The following is an 18,051-nucleotide window of genomic DNA, read 5'->3' as shown; positions in this document are numbered from 1 at the left end:
TGCAAATGGACAAGCACACTTTGCAGATCACATAGTGATGATGGTACCAGCAAAGTGTATGTCTTTCAAGTGCCAATTAATTCTGTCCATTAAACATTCAGTTTTACTACATTTCTTGCATCTTCGCTAGTTATGTGAAATTGGAGGTATCCCCAATGTGACTGATATGGCACACTGTTTTTGCCCACTAGTGGAATAAGGTCACTTATTTTCTGGTGAATCCGGTATTTCGAATTCCAGATTATTCGGACATTCTGGCGGTGCCCATCCAGTCTGAATTATTCGTCGGCAACTGCATAATACGCGTGTAAATATTTATAACCTTGTTTTCTTGCAGACAATGCAACTGTCAAGTACTGTAGCTTGCTATTCCATTAATTTTATCGTTTGAAAAAGCGTAATTCTGGCTCATTATGGTGGCGTCCATGTACACTGTGATCACCATAAAAATGAACTGTTACTAACTTGCCCTAGCTTCATAAAGCACTCTTCCTGGTGCCTGTAATCTGTGTTGTAATTGCTAAAATTAAGTAATTCCTATGCACAAGGAACATGACCCGTCTGCCCCCTTAAATTACAGTAATGTAATCACATACTGATCATAAGTATTATAAAAAATATTTTCGAGAATTATATCACCAGAAATAAAAACATTTCTAGATAAATACAATGTATTTTGTCATCAGCAGCATGGTTTCAGACCTGGGTTCTCAATGGCTACTGCAGTTATGACTTTATCGTAGAAGATAAACATGGCACTGCAACTCAGTAAGCTAGTTGGTGTTATTTTTCTTGATTTAAAAAAAAAGTATTTGACACTTTGGATTATTTAAAATTTATAAGACAAACTTAAACATTATGGGTGTTGCAGAAAAGTATTTGATTTCCTTTCAAGTTATATGAAAGATCGTTCTCAGGTCATGAGAGTTAGGTATTGCCTGTATTTTGTTTATCGGACCTTCAACTAGCCTTTGGCTACAGGTCCGACAAGTGTTTGTTTACTTGTGTTTTGTAATAATAATTGCATTGTCCCCCAGCTCGAGCGTGGCGCTTAGCTCGATCTCCGGGAACCGCCGCCGTAACGGCAACTTGGTGACTGCTTGCTTGGCAGCAGTAAAGACGGCCTGGGCTTTTGATGACCAAGAAATGGCAGATGACGGGTCGGCGGTTGACCGAAGGAGGTCGGTGAGTGGGCGAAGCAGCTCTGCACAGTGCGGTATGAAGTACCTGAAAATTCACAAGCCCCAGGAATTGGCGCAATTGGCGCAGTGTTGTAGGCTGGGGATAACCCTGGATGTTCTTGATGTGGGACAGGAGAGGGCGTATACCTTCGGATGATATGTGATAGCCCAAAAACTCGAGCTCAGATGCACCGAAAACACACTTGGAGGTGTTCACAACCAGACCGTACTGCTGAAGACGTTGGAACAGAGCACGTAGATGGTGCTCGTGCTCTTCGGGCGTAGGGCGGGCGATGAGAACATCATCAAGGTACGCAAACACAGTAGGGAGGACCCGCATGACTTCAGAGATGAATTGCTGGAAGGTTTGAGCCAAATTACGGGGACCAAAAGGCATCCGCACGTACTCAAACAAACCAAACGGCGTCGTGATGGCGGTCTTAGGTATGTCAGCGGGCTCGATGGGAATTTGGTGGTTGGCCTTAACCAAGTAAACTTTGCTAAAAATGGTGCAGCCGTCGAGACGCAATGTAAAATCTTGGATGTGAGGCAGCAGATAGCTGTCGTGGACAGTCTTGGCATTCAACGCTCGATAGTCTCCGCAGGGGTGCCAGTCACCGGGATCACGCTTGGTCACTAGATGAAGCAGAGAAGCCCACGCGCTTAAAGCCCCTCAATGTAAAAAGTAGCGCCATGCTTTGAAGAATGCCGCCTCCTCCTCGCACGCACTGTCCGAGGCCGTCGCCGCGTCAGTATTGGCTTAATAAAGCATCACGTGGGCCGTCGCGCCGCCGGGCGCTGGCTGCGTTTGTTTACGATCACGCTCCACAGGCATTTTCGCCTGATAAGCGTCTACAGACTGGCGAGGAGCACATGTTGACGCCATTGCTCTTCCGCGTTGCTTTAGTTTGTGAACGCCTGGAACTATGTTTTTCGGCAAGTGCGACGTCGCTTCACGGCAATTTCCCTCACCATGACCTGCTGCGCATTCGGATGCCAAATTAGTTTCAGCAAAGGCAAGAAGCTTAATCGCTCTGTACGCCAACAGGCTTGAATTCGCTGGTACGCGAAACTGCATGTGAAAACGTGATTACGAAACTTTTACGATTCAGCTCAATCCTTTTGACATTTGAGGCTCGAGGATGAAAACTCATCTTAGGAAAGCAGCTCTGCCTTTTATGGTTACTTACTAGCTTTCTTTAGAGCGAATAGCTTTGTTTATTTCTTTTGTTCTTGTTCGTCATTGGCGGCCGCCCAGTGGATTTGCAATACAAAGGCACTGATGAAAAGCGTGCATGCTCTCCCGAAACCAAGTTACGGGCTGCGTTCGTCGCCGAACGACAGCCTCATAGGTCTTTGAGACGTACGTGCTAATTCGCATGAGCTTTAAAGTGTGTGAAGGTTACGATGTGGGGGTGGAGCACTCGCGGTCACCCGATCGTTCACTGGCTGGTTTAGTCGTCGTTAATTTAGTCGTTTGCTTGTTTGTTCGTTCAACTATTAGTTCGTACGGCCACTATGTCTCAGAGATGCACTTGCTGTACAACACTAAGGCTGGTGCGTCCGTGCCCTCCGCCATCCTTTGAGCGTCATAGCTTATACGCGCCACAAATTCAAGTGGCAAGGACAGCCACCCTGTATACAGGGTGTCCCAGCTATCATGCAGCACGATTTGAAAAATGAGGAACGGCGTTACGCAAAGCAAACCTAGTGCGTATTGTTTCCAGTACAGTGGAGTAGAGCCGCCAGTAATTTTTTCGTTACTGAGGTAATTCGTTAGGTAATTGTAATTATTATCTAACTCAAGAAGTACTCTCCTAATTATCAAAGTGTCAATGAGAAAGATGTAGAGCAACATGAAAAACTCCCAATACAGCTTTCTGTTGCTCAATACGGCCTATATAAAAGTGTTTTTCGAGTGTTTGGCAAAAGCTAGACGGTCCCCAAACAAGCGCCGTGGTCGAGTGGCTGCAGGTGGGCCACGACTGACGATGTGGTGTGTCACTATGTATATGTTTAGGCGGCTGAGTGAGGTTGCATGGCAAAAATGCATTGCATGGCCGGAAAATTCGCCAAGATTTTTTCGAACAGAGAGGAAGGTATCAGTGTGCGGATGCCCATGGGTGCAAGGTCGGACAGGACTCCAGAGATGGAAAGAGGAATCAGACCGTCTGTGGGGCGACGCCGCCGCACGCTGACGTCCAAGTGGAAGTAAGAGAGGAAGTCCGAGCGGATGATCGGGTGAACCACATCTGCGATGACAAAGACCCACCGAAAAGCACGAAGGCCGAAGTCGAGGGTGAGAGATCGTAGTCCGTACGTTGCTATAGACGCGTTGGCATCACGAAGCGACTGCCCTGGTGCCCTGGAACGATCAGCCTGATTTCCACGCCTGTGTCTATAAGGAACCGGGCGCCGGAGAACTTGTCGGTTACCATAAAAAGGCTGCTGGGACAAACAGCGAGACCACATGCCACCGTCAGTGATCCCGGCGGGTGTTTCCCGGCCACGAACAGGGAGGTATGCACTTCGTGGCTAGGTGTCGGAAATGCCGGTGATACCAGCAGAGATGTGGAAGGCTGAGACTCCGAGCTTGATGTGTGCGCGAAAGAGCGCGATGATTGAGATGAGGCGAACGGGTCTCCTGAAGGGGGCTCCGGAGTGCAGCGATTGAGGCGGCGAGCTCGTCGATGCGAGCCTCAAGGCGCAATATCGTCGGGTCTGTAGGCGGTAAGACAGCAGTGACGGACGGGGAGGTCGCCTCATGAACCTGATCGGCGAGTTTTGTAAGGCGGTCGAGGGTGACGTCGCCGGCCACCGCGAGGACGAGGCGGATTGGCTGTGGAAGGCGTCGGAGGAAAAGCTCGCGAAGCAATGCTGAATGGGTGGGTACGTCGCGCTTCCTCACAAGCTGTCGCATCCGGCGCAGCAGTTGGGAGGGACGCCAGTCGCCAAGGGCCTCCTCGATAAGCAGCTGCTGGAGGCGGGTGCGTTCCGACGGCATGAATCTCTTCAGCACCTTGGTCTTGGTGTGCTGATATGGTGCAGCACCCGTGGGGTTGGAGAGGATGTCCGAAAGCTCGCCGGCAACATCAGGAGGAAGGACTGAGGCGACATGGTAGAAGCGCATCGTTTCCGAGGTAATGCGGTAGAGGAAGAACTGTGCCTCTATCTGGCAAAACGAAACTTGCGGTTTCTGGAGCCAGATGGGTGAGAGGCGCAATTGCATCGACGAGACGTCCTGCGCACCTGAGTCCTGTTCAGTGGAGGGTGCGAGCGGATCAGCCATTGTGTTCGTCCTAGGTCACCGCTTGTTTCGCTTATGCCACAGAAGCGAAGGAAAGACACGGGTGACTCGAATCAACACCAGAATAGAACCGCGAGCCGTGGATTCATGTGCCACGGCCCGGCGCTGTCTTTATTTTCTTCTCATGCGGGCGCATGCTCCGGGTTCTACGTGCCGCCCAAAGGAGGGTGCTACACCGCAATTCCTATTGCGATAAGCATTTTCACCTATCTGTTTCACAGTGCATGTGGCATAATTCTCTTTGAAGCATTCTCGCCAAGCTTCCCACCAAAATGCCCTGCCCAAAGGAGTGCGAATGTAAGCTTGCTGAAGGCGTAAAAACGACAATGCGCGTATCAGGCCACCCAGGCCCCACCAGCTTGGTATGCATCAGCACCTAGTGGTTTAATGATTTGCACGATGCTTTGCATTACATAGATGTCAGCTGCAGTCATGTCTACCAAATGTTTTAGAGACTTCGGATCGTACGTTTTACTAGTTAGTACGTTTATTTCTCGAATTTTCTCCTATAACATATGAACTAGGTTGTACTGCATTTCTGTGGTGGTGTTACTAAGGATGTTTGTGTTCAATGGGTTTTGACACGAGTTCGAGTGTCCCTGGCTCCTTTGCCATATGGTTAACCCCCCCAAAAAATGCTGGGCTGGGGGACATTCGTACCATGATACTTCCCACCTTTTGCTCATTTTTCATCGAACTGTGTTTCTCACCTCCGTAGCATGCCCAGTGGATCGGCGTAAAACCCCGGAGATCAGCAAGTCGGTCGGGGCCTTCTCCATCAGGGCCATGGCGCAGCAGCATTGATAGGACAGCGCCGTTGCCCACTGCTGCTGCCAGGTGCAGTGGGGTCTTACCCATGTTGTCACGCAACAAGACAGTCGCACCCTCCTTCAGCAGCATGCGCATGCATTCCTCACTGCCCCCAAAAGCCTGCACGAGACACAAAGCGAGGGACAGAGAGATCACTCAGCCTCCAGAACCAATTTCTTGCCTACAGAACCCAGCAACACAACAGTACATTCTAAACACTACGCAGCTCCATCCAGCATGCCAATTTACTGCCACTGATTTTCTGCGCACTTCGTCAAAATCAAGTTTGACACTCAATACTGCTGCAGAATTATCAAGCATTGGGTACATGACTTCATTGGCTATTTATTTTTTTCACTACACTATATCCCAAAAACAGACAATGTGCAAGAAGCTATTTTGATTACTTCCAACCAACAACTTCTTGGCACTTTGTTACTTAGTAAATAATCTTAGCGCTATGTTTGTTGCATGCTGTAATATAAAAGCAGCCACGTAGCTCATTGAGCACCCATCCCAGTCCAAGAAATTTTGCAATCTTGGAAAGGGGGGGAGGGGATCACAGTAACAATTTGCACCAGTTGCAGCTGTAGCAGTGCACATGTTACACTGGCAATAATGGCTCCTTTGTTCCATACTGCAGCAAGATCGCAAGTGCACACATCTATACAAAACAAGACCCTAAACATTACTGACTAATGGCTAGTGGAAAGTCTTCATCAGTAATGCACATGAATGTTGGCCGCTTAATCATGATAGTGCCAGATGAAATTTGGCTTAATTTTATGAGTGAAATTATGAAAAAAGAAAGAAAGAGAGACACCTGTGTTATATGCTTTTGTGCTGCTGCACGTAGTAGCTTTCACTAAAGTTAAGATCACACTGCACCCAGTTACCAACAAAGGCAGGTCTAATATGCTTACTCCATAAAACAGGGCTGTCCTCCGGGAAACGTCTTCAGCATCTACAGCAGCACCATGTCGCAGCAGTAGCTCCACACAGTCAGTGTGACCCTTCAAGACAGCCAGCATCAGAGGAGTCCTAGACAGAGGCACAAGGAACATGTGTATAGAGCACCTGATGCCTACCTCATTTCCAGAATTCCTGCTTGATGAAATACTTTTTTCACTATTAATATTATCTACCAGATACGTATACCCAACCATAAGCTGGCCTAAAGAAAAGACTCGAAAAGTGCACTTGTTCTGACCGTCCTGATAAGCATCATCCACCATAATTTTTGTCTTGCCCAAACCAATTTCACGGAAAACAGAAAAGCAGAAGAGCAATTTATGTGGTGATGCAGAAGGCTCATATATTTTTCTAACCTTGACTCATATTTCCATCTGAGCTGTATATCAACATTGAGATACACCAACGAATGTCTTTTTTTTTTCGTTTTTATTATTTGGTTTACACTAATCTGTGAACAAAGGGCCCAAGAGCTAAAAATGTGTTCATTTTAGTTCTTCAGTGCCAGACACTTACCTGTTGCTAGCATCTCTTGTGTTGGCAGCATCAGATCCTTTGGCACTATGAAGAAGGATCTCAAGGCACTCCGTCTGACCTAAGGCGGCTGCAACGAAGCCCACTTTGAATGAAGAAAAAGAACTTGCAGCCACACATACATCAAATCAGGCGATCAACAGGCTGAAGGCTGTTAGCTGGCATGACTCAGTGTGGCACGCTGCTCAAAAGAATCTGCATGATATTTCAGCGAAACACAGGCTAATATATTCACTGTAACAGTACCTACTGTTCAGTTAAAAAAAGACCTAGACAAAATTTGCATTCAGATATATTTTTAAAATTAGTTCAAGAGCGCAGTCTCCAGAGGGGCCACAGTTGTAATTAGCATGTTCACACATGTCAGCATATCCCCAACATACACATTCCACAATTTCCAAAGCACACTTTATGTGCGGTCGTTTGCGGGTATGCAGTACCATGAATGTTCCATGAGCCGAGAACATACACACATCTAAACAATGTTGCCACCATCGCCACTGCTAGTACCAAGTGAATCCAGGAAATACTGTGCGCCAATGCCTTCACACTGGAGAATACAAGTGTATGGCCAATATGGCCTTTTCTAAAACAGAAAACCGGTCCGAAGGTCCACAGACCAGCAGAGTAAAGCCATGTGTATGCTTGCATAATCATGACAGCTTTAGTCTTTAGTTGAGGCAGGGTACAAGAATTTGAGAGATTCAAGATGCCGTGGTTCTCTCTACAAGTGCAGTTGCCATGGCTCATCACATACACAATTCCAATAAGGGACACCGCTAAGTAGCCATTTTAAAAGTGCAGTTGCATGGCTCATCACATACACAATTCCAATAAGGGACACCGCTAAGTAGCCACTTCAAAGCCTTAAGCACATTGCAGAGGCAAAGTTGGCGTAAAATGTCGATGAAGTACACAAACACCGACATCCTCAAAAGCTCTATCCAAAAAGCCTTTTCTAGTGACAAGAGCCCCCTTGAAGTGCATCTCTGCCTGCCACATCAAGCTTGTTTTAGAGTATTCCTCAATCTTCATCAACTACTCAAGCAGCCCAGGTTTTACATAGGACAATGATTTCCTTCTTTTTCTCGTAATAAGTTAATCGCCTCTGAAGATATCATAAAGGCTTCTGTAACCATGAAAAGACAAGTACAAATATAAAATGTTGAAATGCAAACAGTAACGAATGCTTTTTACGCTTAATTACATGGAAGTGCAACATGTAATAGCTCTGTAGCTGGTTTCAAAGCATGGAGTAGTCACGAGTGTACTCTTTGGAGTCCTAATTACAGTGCTGTTGCAAATGCAGGTGAACATGGCAACGGAACAACGAAGTAGAGTAATTTCAAATTCTTTGCTTTTAAATTTTTGAGCACTTTTAGAGTGGGCATTGCCTGGCTTGTAGGCTAAGTGAGGCCAAGTGAAAGCTTTGTATTCTTCCAATGGCAGACTCAAAGAGGGATGCTCTCACCAGCGGCATGAACCGGGGTTGCCCCAGTGCGAGGGTTGCTCCCCAGCGGCTGGGCTCCATGTAGCAGCAACAAGCGCAGGCAGGGAGTTCGGCCCAACAGGGCACTCAGGGCCAGTGGGCTCCAGCCCTGCTCCTCTTCAGCGCACTCCAACATGTCTTCCATGCATCCTACTGACAGCAACGCTTGGAGACAATCGGTGTGTCCCCCCACCGCCTGTTATATGAAAACATCCCTGCAATGTGATCTCTGCCAGAGGTTTTTCATGAGGAAGCCTTACTTCATGAGCTCCTGATCTACACACATGAAAGCAAAGCAACGATTAAGTTGCTTGACACCCACTGAAATTTTGTATTGTTTGCTGCATTAAAAAAGTACCAACCATTGCAAGCATATTTCTGATTTAGGCCACTAATATATTTAAGAAAAATTGCCTAAAATAAGCAGAAAAGGGGCGTCAAACTTACAAGTGTAGCACAGAAACAAAAAATATCAATTCTGTAAACTGCTTCTATTGGAGATCTTTAATGTGGGCTAAATTCATGTAACATATAAAGTGAAATACTGTATAATCTTGAGTAAGAGCCACACCAGTGTATGGGCCGCATCCCCAACTGGGCAGCCTGAAATCTGGAAAACAAAAAAATAAATTCCTACTGAGAAGAAATTGCGTTCGGTGGGCTGATGCCAAGCATGTGAATCGGCAAGTTTTCGAGCGCAGCGTACTTTTGAGCATCGAGTATACTTTTGTGCACCGCTAGTAGATGGCGAGAGCTGCACTTTGACCTCCGACGCACTCTAGTTCGAGCAGCATGGCGATGACTGTCTCCTCCGTGTTCCTCCATGGCAATGCGCAAGTCGCCGGCCACATTCTTTTCTTTGTGCAATTAGTTTTTCGCAGCCAGTTCAGACAGCCAGCCAGCTCTTCTGTCAGCTGCTGGGAGTCCGCAATGGAAAGGAAGCGTTTGATTGCATACCACACTGCATTTAAGCTCAAGGTAGTCACATATGCAGAGGAGCATGGCAAGTGAGAAGCCAGCCACAACTTTGTTGTCGACAACAAGTGTATACGTCAGCAATTGAAGCAGAAAAAGAAGCTTGCGCAACAAACAAATCGAGTAAGGTGGTTGCGTGGGAAAGTGTGAAAGTTTGCTGAGCTCTTAGTCAGAAAAATTAGGCCAAATGGAATGGTCTTGTGTAAGGGCTGCATCTCATCAAAATTTCAAAAAAGAAGTGCGGTCCTCCAACGAGTATATACGGTATACCAGTAATTTTTGGGTAGGACTTTTGCAGAACTTGCCTCAGTTGTACTTTGCTGTAATTTGTAAAAAGCAAAATAAATCTGTTCTTGGTGCAGAGTTACACAAATGAAAAAAATTCTGTCCTTAATATTATAAAATAGTTACCGATTTCTGGCAAGCATTCTAAACAAATTTGAGGCTCTAAAATAAAAATTCTGCTTGTAACGATTGGCAGAACTTAGCTTTCTCTCTTTAATACAATAAGAATACAATTTTTACCAAAATCGGTTTAGCTAAGGTCTAGTGGGATAATTTTCTAATTTCACATGTACTTAAATGAGATAATTGGAGCTGACCATGAGTTAAACCGTCCTGTTAAATGCAACAGCAACAGCCATAGCTTTTACTAAAAACCGTGGCTACTATTCAAGCAGAAATAAGAGAAAATCTGCATTTTGAACATGTCTGTCAGCAGTATTTAAATCACAGATCGAGCAAGTTCTCTATGCCAAAATGCTAACCATGAACGCCTCCTGTGGCTCTCGTTTACGAGTACCGTATTTTCCGGTCTGTAAATCGCATCTTTGTATAAGTCGCACCCCCCTCAGAAATGGCAGTTTTTCCGAAAGAAAATGTATATAAGTCACACCGGTGTATAAGAAAGCGACCAGCAGATGCGACGACTTTGGGGTCGGTCGACTCGCGATCGGCCTGTCGCTGCTTAGGTTGCTGCTCCGTCAGCAACTCGATCACAAGAACAACCCGGCACCTCCGTAGCTCGCACACAACCCATAGCAACTGTTACAGGAGGTCAACCCAGCTCGCTTCGCGTGACCATAGCATCCAATTGGATCTTGACGGCAGTTTTTTCGAAAAAAAACAAAAAAACAAGTCGCACTGTTCTTAAGGTGCACCAACAAAAAAATTCATAAAATCAACAAAAAATGCGACTTATACACCAGAAAATACGGTACTTGAACATGCACAACATGGCACAGGCATAGAACGAAGCACATGTATCTCATTAATAAGCAAGAATATTCATGCTGGCATTAAGTATTCTGCATTTAAGTGAAGTACGAAAAAAATAATGTATATTCTCATGTATGGGTCGAATTTCTTCCCTTAAATTGAGGTTTCAGTTAAGAGGCAAACAAAAGTAAAATGTAAATGAATGTGTTGTGGGCATGTGCGACTCTCACGCGTCCCCTCATGTTGTTTTCCGGAAAACCGCATGGCTCCCATCTCCTGTAATCTGGCTTCGCCGAGTGGCTTTACGGTGGTGGCGGTTGGTGTAGTTGCGGCATATTACGAGAGATGGTGCGAGTGTTGCACTGCTAACGCAACCTAGCAACGGGGTTAGTAGGGCGCGAAAAGGAGAAGGCTGTTCCACGGCGCGGACGTTCCGCGCATGTGCCAACACTCTCTCTGCAAGACGATCTCGCGAGGCTTTGGAGCAAGGCACCGGGATGTACAAACACGATCGTTCGAACCTGCGTGACCGTACAGGCTAACGAGTAGGCGTTGGTGTCCAGCACGGGGAGAACATATTCACTCGCTATCCGGTCGCCGTGAGTCGGACTTCCTCTATTTGTCCCGTGCCCATCGGAATGTTCCATGGCCAGTAATTCAGGAAGCAGGCAATAGTATATGAAAGGTGCAATAAATGCCCTTGTGATTGTTTGTACTACTGTGTTGTCGTTCCTTGTTCCAAGAGCACGTGTGAGACCCCACAGTATATATGCTTCAGAAATTAGGCTGTGCACGCCACTGTATGCAACAACCTTGAAAAGCCTTTTATATTCGTTATAATTTGTCTATGAAATCATATAAATATCTATTGTCCCTGTTTGTTTGTTCCCTTGTACTGACTGCACCTGCAGTATATAGCAACGTCGACATGCAATAAAAATTGGTTGTTAGTCAGCGCCGTGTTTGGTTCCTCTCATCGAGGCGAAATGCAAAAACGCCCGTGTACTTAGATTTATGTGCACGTTAAAGAACCCCAGGTGGTCAAAATAATCCGGAGCCCTCCAATACGGCGTACCTCATAATCAGAACTGGTTTTGGCACGTAAAACCCCAGACAGAAAGAAAAGAAAAAAAAAAAAAAAAAAGAAAAGGTTGCTCTCATCACAGCACTTTTTCCTTCAAGTTCAGTAACGTACTAACAAGCCCACTCTAGTGCCTATGCATGTTTTAGGTGGTGCAAGAGTGATGAGGGTTCACTGCGCAAATGTTTACAGTACATACAAAGCACACACAGCCTGCGCTCAAAGTGAACACATTCACAACTTCACGGTGGTGCATAGTGGCAAGCACTCCCTTCATAAAGTGACATACATTTCTTGCACAAATGTGCACGCACAGGGGAAAAGTCCCACAGGACAATATGAGGGGTGCCCAGAAATGAATTTCATGACGACGCAGATCCTTGTAAGTAGACGAGCTTCCCAAAAATAGACTATAAAATACAAAAACCGAAAAAGAGGCCAACAGAACTTTATGCACCCCATTGATACCAAGCAATTGGGAGTGATTCGTATGGCCCCTACATTAATACTTTCTGAAAAACTTTTTCGTCGAATATTTAGGACCTAACTTAGGGGTGCATCCCTCACACAAGAACATATGGTAACTGCTGTCTCCTGATACCTAGTTAATGCCATAACACAAGAAAGTTTGATCAGTTAATTATATGGATGCAAAGAGCATCATGTTATAAACCAGATCACTTCCTTCACTACACTTCTGGGCAGGCATAATGAATGAGTGGACAAAAAGTAGAGGTGCAAGACCAACTTAACATGCTTCATTATTTTTGCTTTTGGGTGTTTTTCACCGTATTCACTGCCTATTACATTTTTTTTTTCACCTGCTTAATAGGACAGACACTAACATAAAGATAGTCATAGCCTGCTGTACTCCAGCAGCACTGGTGGCACTGTACACACTTGGAGCCCAATGTGATGAAAAGTATCGGATAAAAACTTCTGTTGATAACAAACCCTTTTTAAAGAATAATCAAGCTCATTTTAGGTGGGTTTGATTGCTATACTGATATAATTTGACAATTCATTCCCAACTTACCGCAAGGTGAAGAGGTGTCAGTCCAGTGTGAGACTTTGTTCTTCCGACTTCTTCGGCATTCATCACAGATAAAAGCTGCACGAAACACATGAAACTTATTCACACAAGAGATGTGAAAAAACTATGCACATAACAGAACTGTGGCTTGGCCGACAGATTTCTTTACTGATGTACCTGTGGCAGCACGACCACACCCAAGCAGGAGCTAATTAAGTAATTCACAATTATAGTGGCAAGGGCTTGCTAGCACACCTTAATATTCTAAAGCATGCATACCGAGTTTGCTTTCTTACCTATTAATTCCTCTGGGACAACTAGCATAGCACATTGGTTAAAAAAGCACTTTTAGGCAGGCTTGATAATGATTTAACCCATTGGCTTCGATTGCCAGCCGTAATGGCTGAGGCCAAAAGTACTTTGACCGGCAAACCACCGGCCACTTAGAAAAAGATTGTTTTTGATGATCTTTCATAGATGGCAGAACATTATTTGGTGTTTGCCTCTTGTTTGATATGTTCTCTGCTAGATGGGCATAGTTGTCTGCTGTTGGAGCTGTTTGAGTGTTTGTTTTTTTAGCGGCGAAGGGATCACATTCCCATCTCGTTCGAAACATGGCGTCGCGGAAAAAGCGTGGTGTGACGGAAGAAGAAATTCTTAAACTTGTGTTTGAGATTGACGCAGAAAGTGATATCTGTGATGATGACGATGTTCTGTTAGACGGTGGGGAGTACCAATGTGATGAAAGTAGTAGTGATGATGAGGAGAATGTGTGTTCAGCGGAAGCTACGATGGATACTTTGCCACCATCTAAAAGAAGTGAAAGATGGAAGACTGGCAATGAAAAGAAGATGACAGTGTGGAAAAAATTGTCAAGCACCCCTTCAGCGGTCAGCCAGGCATAGAGCTTCAAGTAGGTGCAAGCCCCAGTGCTCTTGGAGTGTTCAACGCGCTTCTTGGAGAGGATATTTGGAACATCATCGCGTTGCACACAAACGCCTTTGCAAGCGAGAAGCAGCTTTTGCAACCCGCCTGTTGTGGCTACACCAATGCGCAAGCCGCCAAGTGGGCTCATTTTCCTTGTCAGATCCTGCCAAACAAGGTAAAGAAGAATCCCCCCAAGGCTGTGCTTGGTTTGCAAGGTACATGGCAAGAAGTCCGAGAGCCGATGGGAGTGCGAAAAATGCGCAGTTGTGCTTCACATGCCCGTGTGCTTCAAAGCTTTTCACACAAGAAAATCGTACTAAAAGAGTTGAAGCAGTGAAGCATTGCGAACAGTATAAAGCAAGATTTGTTCTTCTATGACGTTTTTTGCAGACTTTATTGCGATTTCTATACACAGCCCCATGCCGCCTCTGCTGGCGCAAAACTTTTGCCGCGGAGAGTGCTAAAGCCAAGGGGTTAAACATAGCTGCAAGGATCTTGCTTGTTAGCTATTTATTACCTTTAGTCAATGTTGTGGGGATTGAGGAATGCGCCAGCGCCATTGCGCGGGCTTCACCTGTCTGCCGTCCTCCGTCTATCCCTGCCCTGCTCCCAACCGGTTTCAGCGGTGGCTCTCCACTCGCGGTGGTTTGCGATGGGGGCAGGGCGCGCTGACCTCACTACGCGGCCACATTTGGCTGTGAGCTGCTCAGTGTGGCTCCCTTTATCTCCGGGACCAGCGCAGGGTACGTACATGCTTTCCTCTTGTCCACCACATTTGTGACTAGGACTTGAGCTTGCGCACGGTCCCTTTGCCCGTGTGGGGAGCGTGTACTTTGTGCTGATCCTTTTCCTGACGCTAAGCTGAAGAGCAGTGCCTAGTGCTCGTGCGAGGTTGTACCACACCGAGCTGCACTTGCTGAAGGAGATTGCCTGAGCTCTCGCGAGTTGGCCCATTGGTTATCGCCAGAGTAAGTAGCATAGCCACTGGGACTTTTCCTAGCAGCATGTCTCAGCTTGAGCCTGTGCTCTCGCAGCGACGTGCTATAGGCACCCGAGTCTGTATTTTCGCCCTTGGTGCCTCCTTTGGTTCCCCGCCGCCTGAGCGTTTGTGCAGTGCTGGTGCCGATGGATTCAATAAACGGTTTCCGTTAACTCAGGGCAAAACTGTGTTCTTGCGTGCATAGCTCGGTAGCCCCTTGCGGCCTGAGCTCGCGCGCAGCGGTGCTGGAGGCGACGGCTGACGCTGCCCTGTTGCTAAGTGCGAATCCACGGTGGTCGATCTCCTGTGAGACCCTAAGACCCCACAATGTTTAAGTTGTCAGTGCATTCATATCAGGCATCTTTGCAAGAGTGGCAAATGTATCCAAGACAGAACTACAGAGATGCATTTGCAAGCGTGGGCTGGTGCAATTGCAAGGAAAGATCTAGAGCTAGCATCTCAGGACTATGTTTGCGAGAAGCAATTATTGGAGAGTGACAGAGAAGTGGCATTATGGCGAACCAGGGGACGAAGTCCTAGACAAGAAGAAATGGCCTGCTTTGGTGCCATGCACCATGCAGTCAATATTTTCAGACTGTCCCAGCTACTTGTCTTTCGTCTTGCGAGATTGCTTGGTATGGTAGCTTGCTGCACAAAGAATCATGATCTCTAACCTGCTAATCATGCACAGCATCTCCCAGTCACTACCAATACACTCAACAAAGCTGCAGACGATGTTCAGGGACTCGATACCCTCACTAAAAGAGGTGCATGAGTGACCTCATTATCTACCTGCTATCACCTACTTTCACACTGTCGCTGACTTAGTCTTTCACGTTAGTGTACAATAACTATAGTCAAGTAGTTGAAGCGTAGCCAGCCTAATCTTCATGCACTAGCAGAAACATGCACATGGCCGAGATTTTTCATGCGGTTGGGAACTGTATGGACACAACACATGAGCACTGGAGAAAATGTGTCAACACATGCGATGCAGCTGATATTCACACTAGAAAAACCAGAAACGGAAAAGCAAATGCACCATGTTTATGATGATGATGATTCTCTGACTCGTCTTTGTAGCGGGCGGAAACACACAAAATTAACCTGCACCGCCATGCATTGTAGGCACTTCACACAGCAGTATGGTTTATCAGCACCAACATCGTGAAATATAGCACTAGACTGCCATATTTCTTACACTGCTTCTGCGATAGGCGAAGCCGGAAGTGTATTGTATCAATTCAATTCAATTTTATTACATACATTAGAAATTATACATAGTTTTGCATATCCAGAAGGAGGTCTCAAGGTTTTAATCATCATTGGCGGGACGTCCCCTCCTGTGCAAGTAAAAGGAGTAAAACTACAAAGTAAAAAAAGCAAAGCAAACGAGAGAGCATATAATATTACAAAAGAAAAATACATATACATATAAGTGTATCAATGACGTTCACTGGTAGATAGGATTATATATAGTTTAAAAATGGAAATTGCTTAAGGTTTTTCTTAAACATTTGCAAGGAAGCTACAGATTCCATATGATTCCATATTCCAAAATATAAATGAAGGAAAAAAGCAAATGGATCTACCATAATTAGTACGGATACTAGGCAAGAGCAAGTTACGATGGGTAGCGAGGCAAGTAGAATTAGGATTAGAGAGTACATCTTGTGAGAAAATGTTCAAAGTGAGGTCATGGTTATAAATTAAAAAAAATATAATGCCTATATTATAAAAATAAAGACTAGACAAAGGCAAAATATTAAGATCAATAAAAATAGGAAAGGAAGGTGAAAACCATGGAGGAAATTTAATAATTTAGAGCCCTTCCCCTATCGAGAAAAGGCGGGTGTTGAAAGGCTGGCGTTAGGTTTTTTTGTAGAGGTTGTCCTTTTTTCTTAAACAACGTAACAGGGAATTTGATAGCCAGGGGCAAAGGGGAGCATGATAACGTCACTTTGAGAACAGGATGGTAGTGCATGATCTCACGGCAGTATTAATAATGTGGGTAAGTTCGGTTAACACAACTTCAGGGTTTAGAGCTTCAAGAACTGACGACCAGTCTGCATTTTCAATAATTTTAGTGTATTGAATGTTATCAAAACAGGTTCTGAAGTGCAATTTATTTATTTAGGAAATAGATTTGACAGTGCACAGAAATATAGGGTCATGGTCCGTAATATTAATTTTAATAACCCAAATTTGAGCTGATAGGGTGAAATTAGAGATAATGTGGTCAATTAAAGACTGTGAGCTATTGTTTGTATAGTGTGTAGGGCCTGTTATAAGACAGTGGTAGCCAGAGCTATACATGCAGGTGAGGTAGTCTTTTGTCACAGTGTGAGAATCATTTAATAAGTTTTATGTTGATATCACCAAGAATTAAAGCATTTTAATCATGCCAATCATGAAGGCCACAACCGGAAACTATGAGTTATCCTGATGGCTGTGCACCAGCTTATTAAATTATCCAGTGTAATTCCCATTGCAAATTACGGAACTGCACAAATTCTACAAACCGACCGAATTTTCAAGTAAACTGATATTGAATTATAGTGAAATCTCGTTGATACGATCTTCATGGGAACCGGAAAATAATGCATATCATCCGAAAATCGTATCATCCAACGCATTACCAACCAAATTGTATCATCGGGAAAAGGAAAGAAAAATGTATTATCCCAAAAAACGCATTCCGCAGGATCGTATCAATGAGGTTTCACTGTATGCAGGTTTTACTGTATCTAAAGAAAATTGCATTTCTTTAAGTAAATAAAGTGCAAGTGAAGGCTACTCACCGTCGTGAGGGGGGCTAAGTGCCCCGCAGCGGCGAGGTGGTGCAAGGCTCCGAAGCCCCTGCTGTCCTGTGTTGCAGGCTGGGCCCCTTGCTCGAGCAGGAGGGTCAGGGAGCGCCCTTCGGGGTCGCCAGATGCTGATGCCACCAACAGTGCCGTGCGCCCCTCCCCGTCTGCCCGATCCACGTCCGAGCCCAGTGCAAGCAGGGCACTCAGGCAGCCACCGCCCTGCTGCTGTTGCTCAGGCCCTCCGCCAGCGCTGTAGTGCAGGGGCAGCCTGGAAAGTGCACAGATGCGGTGCCGGTGCACAATCATTATCTTTAATTCCACTGCCCCAACCCTTCAGAGGATGCAAACACGCAGAGCGGCTTCCTTAAAAAAATATTACGTTTGAAATATGAGGGGACGAGTCCCGAAAAGCTTGCAAAAACAAGAGTTTCTAATACTGAAACATAATAAATAAATTAATAATAATATAATTTAAAGAAAAACCATCATTACCTCTCGCTGAGAATGCCACAGAACCTGGAACATAAACAACACGTTTTATACCTAGATACACATAATTTTGCTAGAGCCATTCTAGGTGTGTACCTTTGTGTATGGTCAAATCTTGATCATTTGAACATGAAGGGGCCCAAAAATTTGTTCGAATTAAATGGAGTTTCACTGAATAGAGGACTTATAAGTAGCGCTGCATTAGGCACACTTGTACTTGTTACTTGTTGTACTTGTTGTACATTAGGC

At 45.3% G+C, this 18,051-nt stretch overlaps 1 protein-coding gene across 5 annotated transcripts in view; it reads right to left on the bottom strand.

Annotated features, from left to right (window-relative positions):
• LOC119442808 (serine/threonine-protein phosphatase 6 regulatory ankyrin repeat subunit A-like) overlaps positions 1–18,051 on the bottom strand; it is an 85,120-nt gene that overhangs the window by 36,200 nt on the left and 30,869 nt on the right. For all 5 annotated transcript variants that reach the window (XM_037707838.2, XM_037707841.2, XM_049662405.1 and 2 more), the window contains 6 exons: positions 17,308–17,581; positions 12,604–12,678; positions 8,276–8,489; positions 6,787–6,874; positions 6,222–6,339; positions 5,199–5,418 (listed from right to left, as the gene is read on the bottom strand). In XM_037707838.2, the coding sequence (XP_037563766.1) occupies positions 5,199–5,418; positions 6,222–6,339; positions 6,787–6,874; positions 8,276–8,489; positions 12,604–12,678; positions 17,308–17,581 (989 nt within the window). The remainder of the gene's footprint in view (positions 1–5,198; positions 5,419–6,221; positions 6,340–6,786; positions 6,875–8,275; positions 8,490–12,603; positions 12,679–17,307; positions 17,582–18,051) is intronic.

The sequence above is a fragment of the Dermacentor silvarum genome, chromosome 2, assembly GCF_013339745.2.
Source record: "Dermacentor silvarum isolate Dsil-2018 chromosome 2, BIME_Dsil_1.4, whole genome shotgun sequence".
Taxonomy (NCBI): Eukaryota; Metazoa; Arthropoda; class Arachnida; order Ixodida; family Ixodidae; genus Dermacentor; species Dermacentor silvarum.
This window is presented reverse-complemented; position numbering and strand designations above follow the sequence as displayed.